Raw genomic sequence first — 7,491 nt, 5'->3', positions numbered from 1 at the left:
GCTGTGCGCAGGCGCGCTCCGGGCCACGCCCCCACGCCCCGCCCTGCACCGGAAGAGGAAGGCGGCGGGGTTCGGCCTAGTAGCGGCTCAGCCATCTCTACTCCGGTCACCGGGTCCGGACTCGGCCTTGGAGCGGCCCGGCACCCCGGAGGGGAACGGTGCCGCACCTTCGCAGCGGGACCGGCAGCTGTCGGCCACCGGAGCGGACCCGACTTAGGCACCGGCACCCCCGGAGGGGACCCGGTATCCCCTGCCCCGGGGGCGGGCGGGATGGAGCTGGACGGGCTGCTGCTGGACGAGGAGGGCACGTTCTCCCTCAGTGGCTTCCAGGAGTTCACGGTGAGTGGCTAGTGTCCCCGGGATGGTGCCCGGTGTTCCCAGCCCGGTGTCCCCGGCCCAACCCGTTCCCAGGCCCCTGGGGCGTTCCCTCCTTACAGCCTGTCCCCAGGAGCCCCGTGTGGCCGCACACCCAGGCCCCTGGCTGAGCTCCTGGGGACCCTGCCGGGCCCCTCGTGAACCGGATTGAGGTGGGGAGCCCGGTGTGGGGAGGGCTCAGGGCTTTTCTCACGTCGTCCCCCCCGGTGTCTGTCTGCCTGCAGTTCCTGCCCAGGCACCAGCAGCTGAGCGAGAGGGTGCGGAAGCGGCTCTATTATGGCTGGGACAAAGACTGCAGCCTGGATAATCTCTCCAGCCCGGTGGCAGGTGGGTCGCGGAGTTGTCCCCAGATGGGAATGCTGAGTCAAGGGGGTTGGAAGTAGCCCAGGGGCTGAGACCAACGAGTCACCCGCTCCCTCCCCAGCGCCAAATCCCACCCCTGCCCAGCCGTCCCTGCCGCATGCAGCACAGCGGGCAGGGTGCCAAAGCCTCATGGCTCCTGCTCTCTGTTTTATTGCCCTGTCTAGCCCGCTGCTGCGTTTTTGGCACCTTGCTGGTGTGCAGAGTCCTTTAAGTTCCTTGTGAATTCCTTGGCAGTGAAAGCTGTGTCCTTGTTCTTGATGAGAGGTGTCTTAGACAACTTATGTTCTGCAAGGTGCTGGGGAGTTCGTTTAATTTCTAGCTGTGAGCACCAAGGGGACAATTTCCTGCTGCGTGTTTGTCTGGATCATATCCCTTTCGTTCCTGTTGATTCAGCAGTGTTTTGGAGGAGCAGAAGGACGCGGCTGGATTGAGGCTGAGGTGCTGGTGCAGGTGGCAGTGGAGAGGAGCAGTCAAGGGCAAGCAGTGGTTTGTTGGAGGGCCTTTGCAGTGAGGTCACATTAGTGGTTCCATTATCTGCATGCTGACACAGCTTGCAGGGGACATGGAGCAGCTGGGGAAGCGTGCTTGCATTCAAAACTCTTGTTATATTTGGGGAAATGTCCTGAAGTCACCAAGAGGCTCCGCACGACATACCTTAGCGAGGAGAGGGATGCTGGACATGTGGTGACGGAGCAGGGCTGTGCAGGGCAGCCGGCTGCATGGGAGCTGCTGAGAGTCATGAGTTCTGACATGGGTGGTGCGAGGGAGGCACGTGGCTCCTTCTTGGGGCTGGCCTCACGACCGGGTGCAAGACGGGACTGTTTCACAGGACACTACCAGAGTTGAAAGTTCAAAGGGCACATTCGTGGAAGGAGACTCTGTTGAGGGTTATTACCTCTAAAGAATGCCTCGCACCCAGGAAATGCCTTGGCTCCAACAGCTGGGGGCGGGAGCAACGTACAGAGAATATCACTGAGAGTTTATCTGCTCTTACAGCTTTCCCTTTACCAGCTGCTATCAGCTGCTGTCAAAAAACGGGCCCTAGGGCTACCACATCTGTCTTGGTACAGCTGTGCCGTTGCTTGCACTGCTCTTCAAATAAGATACAGGCAATTGTGGGGAGCGTCCAGTGTAGCAGGAGGAGCTGGAAAAGGTCTGTGGCATTGTTGGGGGGTGGGACGGGCAGTTGCAGGAGGCAGTGTGGGGCTGGCTGAGGAGAGAGGTTGAAAAGTGAATTTGTTCCTTCTGGAAACGAAGAACCATAACCACCCTCAGCATATCGTGCCCATGAGATGGGGACAACAATCAGCTACTCTCCGTGTCCTCTAGGACAGGGTACACTGTTGTGGGTTGGATTTGTGGGCTGAAGAATTAGGTTTTGTGTTGGGACAGAGCCTGGGGAGCCATCGCTGCTGCCTCTGCAGTGGCTGTTTTGGTGGCACAAGGGTGGCCAAGCAGGACAGGGAGAGCAGCAGCTGTGCAAGAGGCTGGGAGCTGCCAACGGGTGGCTGGAGCTGTGTCTGCCTGGCTGTGGATCCCAGCAGTGGTGTGGCTTGAATGACCTGGGGAGGTCCCGTAGAGCAGTGTGTTTCTGAGCTTGGTGACTGCTGTCAGGCAAGTAATTCCTGTGGGTTTCAGCCGTTCTCTTGGTTGCTGTAGAGTCATGGAAAGGAGGGATGTGGAGAGAGAAGAGGTTGTGTGGTGATGCTTCCCCTGGGAGCCGCAAATGCGAGGCTGCTGGGATGAGCTCTGCCTTCGACTCTGTCAGCCAAGGGCTCAGCAGCAAAATGGAGCTGGAGTTGCCTGTCAAACACTCCTTGCCAAGCACCAGACTGTAGTGCTGTTTGGGATGCTCCCAGCTGGTCCTATCACATTGGGAAGTGAGACGGGAGCTGCTGAAACCATCTGCCAGCAGCCGCCAGTCTCTGGCCTTTCAGTGCTTGAATGCTGAGGCATGTCCATGGGTGCGGTTATTGCTGCTTCTGTGCCCTGTTAGTGCCTTCAGGCTCCTGCTTACATGAATACGTTGCCCATCGTCTTCTGGGGGGCACTGGGGCTGAGGTGAGGGGGAAGCTGGTCAGTGCTGACTAGCTCTGGAGGAGGAGGATACTGGTTGGAGGGGAGCAAAAGGACTGGGAAAACCCGGTGTTGACATCAGATCCTAGAAAGCCTCCAAAAGGGCTGCCTGAGGTCCTGTGGGGTGAGGGGAGGGTGTTAGCCTCTTTGTGCAGCTGACTGCCGGTAACTCCCCATGACGCAGACATGCTAATCTGGATCTGGCACTGCCGCTGGGCCTTGGACACTCACATCCTCTTCCTGCTTTGGTCTGGTTCTCCTGCCTATTTGTTTGTTTCTCCCTCCCTCATCCCTGATTTCTGATAAGGCCTGTCCTATGTTCATAATTTAAATTAAACTTGAGAGGCTGAGCAAACACCAAGACTCAATGGGCTAGTGAGAGAGAAGGGGAAGGGTAGGGGTGGACGGTGCCATATGGGGCTATAAGCCCTTTTTCTGCTTCTCTGTCCTAGATATTGCTGTGGAGTTGCTGCAGAAAGTGGCTCCCAGCCCTATCCGCAGACTCCAGAAGAAATACGTGTCTCATGTATCTCGGTAAGAAGCAAAACCTCTCCCTTTCATGCCCTGTGTCAGAACTGGGAGCTGTGGTCTCACCTATGACTCACCGCTGTCCCCTGGGCCAGCGCTGGCTTTGTGCTTAGGCCTGATTAATGTCAAAGAGGAGCTGGGGACAGGTGGCAAGGCCAGCAGGCACAGTGGCTTGCTGACGCAGCCAGGCCTGCTTCAGGTTCGCCCTGCTTTCTAGGGTGCAGAGGTGCTCTTGTTACCAGGAGTCTGTACTGGCTGGAGCTGCAGCTCGCTGGGCAGCTAGGTCTGAACCCTGGCTCTGCTCTCGGCAGCCAAGCCCTCGCAGTGTGCCTGCCTGCAGGCACGGCTGCTCAGTTTGGAGCTGGCCATGCCTGGGAACAGGAGCCGGGGCTTTCTGCTCTCCATCCTGCATCCCCTGTGCTTTCCCTTTCTCCAGCTCAGAACAGCTGGTGCAGAGCTGGCAAGGCTGGGATGTATCTAGCTGTCTATTTACCAAACCTTCCCACTACCTACATGGGGAGGGAGCAGCCAAGTTGTGCTGTGGTGACTGGCATGTTTGTAGCACCCAAATAACCTTCGAGTTGGCTCTTGCCTTGTCCCACAGGGAAGCTTGCATCTCGCCCTGCTCCATGATGCTGGCACTGGTTTACATTGAGAGACTTCGGCACCGGAACCCTGAATACCTTCAGCAGATCTCATCTTCAGACCTCTTCCTGATCTCCATGGTGAGCGGTGTGGGCTATGGGGATCACTGGGTTGGAGGGAGGCCTGGAAGAGTGCAGGGGAGACTCAGATGTGTGTCCTGTCCTTTGTGCTGCTTTTAGATGGTTGCTAGTAAGTACCTGTATGATGAGGGTGAAGAGGAGGAGGTGTTCAACGATGAGTGGGGAGCAGCAGGGAAGGTGGATGTCCAGACCATGAACACACTGGAGATGAACTTCCTGAGCGCCATTGTAAGTGGGGCTTCACGGAGCAGGGGAAAGGGGGCATTAAAGGGAGTCTGGATTTCTGCTTTTCCCCAAGGTACTCCTGTGAAGGAGTGGAGAGGGATGTGTCTGGGTGGTGGGTGGCCTGCCCTGACCTTTCACTGCTGTCCCCACAGGACTGGAGTCTCTACACAGACCCCCGTGAGCTCTTTGAAGTGCTGAGCTGGCTGGAAGGACGGTAGGTGTGGGGTGGGGGTAAGCCTTTCATCCTCCCTGCAGCCCTGGCTCTGCCCCTGCTTGGAGCTGGCCCTGCTACAGTGAAATCAGAGGTTGGGGTACCTGTGAGCCTTAGCTAGGCTCTGCAGATCCCTTCCATTGACCTTGAGCAGGGTCTTCTCTAAGCCTGCCTGGGCTGAAGCTTCTTTGATGGAGAAGGTCCATGCCACATCCACCATTCCCTGTCTTTTTCCTGCAGCGTGGCAGAAAAGCAGGGCATGTGGCGTGGCTGGTTCACCTACACGGATTTGTGTGTCCTCATGGAGCAGTCCATGTGGCAGCATGTGCTGGGACAGTTCTACCAGCAAGTGATGAAGGTAAGGGCATGGGGCAGCAGCTACTTGCAAGAACGTGGGGCCCAATAGGCCATGGGTTTGGAGCAGGACCCTCTTTTCCACTGGGAGTAGCAGCTTGGTTTATTCCCTGTTGAAAAGGGAAGCAGTCAGAAGCCAGAAGATGCTGATTTGCAGCTGTGCTGCCTGAGGCAGTGCGGCCTGGTGCTGGGTTAGTCTGTGCCAGACCGTAGCCCCACAAGTCATGGTGCAAGTTCATGGTGGTGGCATGGAGGCAACTGGGTGCTGGCCGGGGATTTAAACAGGAACAGTTAGGTTTGAGCTGGGGCATTTTGGTTTGTGGTATTTAGGCTCTGCGCCACCCACTGTTAGCAATGTGGCTGCCTGCTCCCCACCATCCGGCCCTGGTGCTGGTGGTGCTGTTAGCCACCGCAGCTGCTGGGTCATCAACACATGGCCATGCTGGGTCACGACTGGCTTGGGCGGGGGGCGCTGCTGGGGGGTCTGGGTTAACCATCGGCTTCTCTGCAGCTGGCCTGCCTCCTGGGTGTTGTGTACCTGACCGGCTTTGCTGCTGTCTTCACCTCCGTCACTGTGGTGCACCGGTCCGTGTGCGTGAGGAGTGTCAGCCCTGCCGCCCCCCGGCCTGCACTGTTCCCCGAGAAGGCCAGTTGCCAGCTGGATGCCCAGCTAGTCCCTGACCAGCCCCAGCCCGAGCTGCCCGATGTCTCCCCAGCCAGCAACACCCGTTGTGTGGGGGAGAACAAGACGACCGAGGAGCCGCGTCATGGGGGTGTCACAGCGACTGCGCTCTACTTGTGGGGCAGCGTGATGACAGCTCTGTCCTACCCAAAGGCACCTGATCTAGCCCAACACAGGAGCCCCCTGCAAGGCCCTTTCCGGAGACTACCCACCGCCTGTGAGAGATCTAACCGTACCGCCCCTGCCACAGCCCCTGGCCAGCCTGGCCCCTTTGGACTCGCCATGCTCCCGTCTCCTCCGGCGCTCCACTGCCATGCCTGCTCAGCCGGTGTGGACCCCACATGGGATGGAGACCCCAACCGCAAGGACTGGCTGGACCCCTTGGGGCTGAGGCAGTGCTCCTTGCACACTGCCATGGATCTCAGTAGAATCAAGAGCTTCATTTTTCCCAGCTAGGAGCATGGGGCAGCAGCCCCTTTCCCCTTCCCTCCTAGTGTGACACAACTCACTTCCTTGCACTTCTAGGACCCCGATCCCTGGGGCTGCGCAGGGCTGGAGGCCCCTGCATTACTTCCAAACCAGCATTTGTGTCTCCCCACCCAGGGCAGGGGTGTCCTTCACTTTGGGGGCTGCTGGGACAAGTTGGGGCAGAGTTGGCTGTTGGGGTGCTGGGGTGGGAACCTACTAGCTGGAGGGTAGAAATGGGGTGCCCTTGGGCTGGGGTGCTAGGGAAAGGGGGCTGTATCTCTTCCTACAGCGCATGGGTGGCCCTTGGTGGTGCTGGGCAGAGGTGGTGTGTGGGATGTAGGGTGCCGGGGCTGTGTGTGCAGGGTGGAAGGGCTGGGGCAGTGATGCCGGGGGGGGGGGCAGGGTGCTCCAGGGAGAGGTGGGGTGCTTGGATGAGGGGAGAGGAGGTCAAAGGAGGGGGGAGCGAGCAGCCCGAGCTGGTTGGCCATAGCAGCAATTCCCCTTGGGGACTGCCAGGCCACTTCTTGGGAGGTACAAGGGTCACACCAGGAGGGGACCCTGATATGGCTTTCCCCTCCGGGGAAAGGTTGTGCCCCGCTGGGCTTGGAGGTGGTAAGGTGTGGTTAAGGTTGAGCTTCCTTATCTTGCTTGTGTTGGGTGCTTTGAAACTGGGGTGCTCTGTGATGCCATCCCAAACCCCAGCTGCCTGTGGCTGCTGGCAAATGGTGCCTGACTGCTCCTCGGGGCGGGGAGACGGCACCTTGTCTTGCTGACCAGCCCGACTCATTGTCCCCCTTCTTTTTAACTGTGGATTTTACACCTGTTTTTCACTCTTTTGTAGATGCAAACCTCTTCCAATAAAAGTAGTTCTTGCTGTGCACCTGCCTTCTCCTGCTGAGCTGCTCCGTGCTGGCAGCACGGGTGCCCCACTGTGGAACGCCATTGATGCAGCTGTGTGGTTACCCCAGGCAGTGCTTGCTCTCCGAGCCGGTGTGCTAGGCAGATCCTAGAGCTGGCAAGTGAGCCCAGGAGCAATGAGGCCTGTCCTGCAGGACTCAAGAGACTAACCTCTGGTGACACGAGGGACATCAAGTCTGGTGCTGGAGAAGGCAGGGGTAGGGAGAGAGGACGATCCCCATCACTGGGAATGCGGGGAATGCATGGTCTCCAACGCTCTTTGCTCTACAAAGTCTGTCCAGTTAATGAGTGAGCCCCAAGCGACAAGGGATTGGCAGGGTTGCTGTTGTGGTCGGTGGCACAGCCATCTCTGCCCTGTGACAAAAACAAGCCATCCCCTGTCTGTGCTCCTTTGGGAGCCTTCCCAGCCAAGCAAACAACTCTTGTCCCTGGCGTCCTTGTCCAACAGCAGCAGGATTCAGTGCCCCCCTCATAGAAGCACGGGGAATGTGGTAGACCCCCATCGGAGACCCTCCAAGTATGGGCACAGTGCCCACAGCGGGGAATGGTGGGACCTGGGAGGGGAG

General features: G+C 58.5%; 1 protein-coding gene across 1 annotated transcript; it reads left to right on the top strand.

Annotated features, from left to right (window-relative positions):
- Positions 1 to 35: 35 nt before the first annotated feature.
- On the top strand, positions 36 to 6,887 carry CNPPD1 (cyclin Pas1/PHO80 domain containing 1). Its single transcript, XM_054208838.1, has 8 exons — positions 36 to 339; positions 600 to 702; positions 3,267 to 3,348; positions 3,947 to 4,067; positions 4,167 to 4,295; positions 4,445 to 4,506; positions 4,744 to 4,861; positions 5,369 to 6,887. The coding sequence occupies exons 1-8, from the start codon at positions 271 to 273 to the stop codon at positions 5,993 to 5,995; spliced, it is 1,311 nt and encodes a 436-aa protein (XP_054064813.1). The 5' UTR covers positions 36 to 270; the 3' UTR covers positions 5,996 to 6,887.
- The last annotated feature ends 604 nt before the right edge of the window (positions 6,888 to 7,491 follow it).

The sequence above is a fragment of the Rissa tridactyla genome, chromosome 7 (genome assembly GCF_028500815.1).
Source record: "Rissa tridactyla isolate bRisTri1 chromosome 7, bRisTri1.patW.cur.20221130, whole genome shotgun sequence".
NCBI lineage: Eukaryota > Metazoa > Chordata > Aves > Charadriiformes > Laridae > Rissa > Rissa tridactyla.
This window is presented reverse-complemented; position numbering and strand designations above follow the sequence as displayed.

Bases quoted from the DNA above. Each gene is read 5' to 3' on its own strand.
- CNPPD1 (XM_054208838.1), top strand. From the start codon at position 271: ATGGAGCTGGACGGGCTGCTGCTGGACGAGGAGGGCACGTTCTCCCTC. The intron at 340-599 runs GTGAGTGGCTAG...GTCTGCCTGCAG, and splicing joins GTGGCTTCCAGGAGTTCACG to TTCCTGCCCAGGCACCAGCA. The intron at 4,296-4,444 runs GTAAGTGGGGCT...CTGTCCCCACAG, and splicing joins TGAACTTCCTGAGCGCCATT to GACTGGAGTCTCTACACAGA.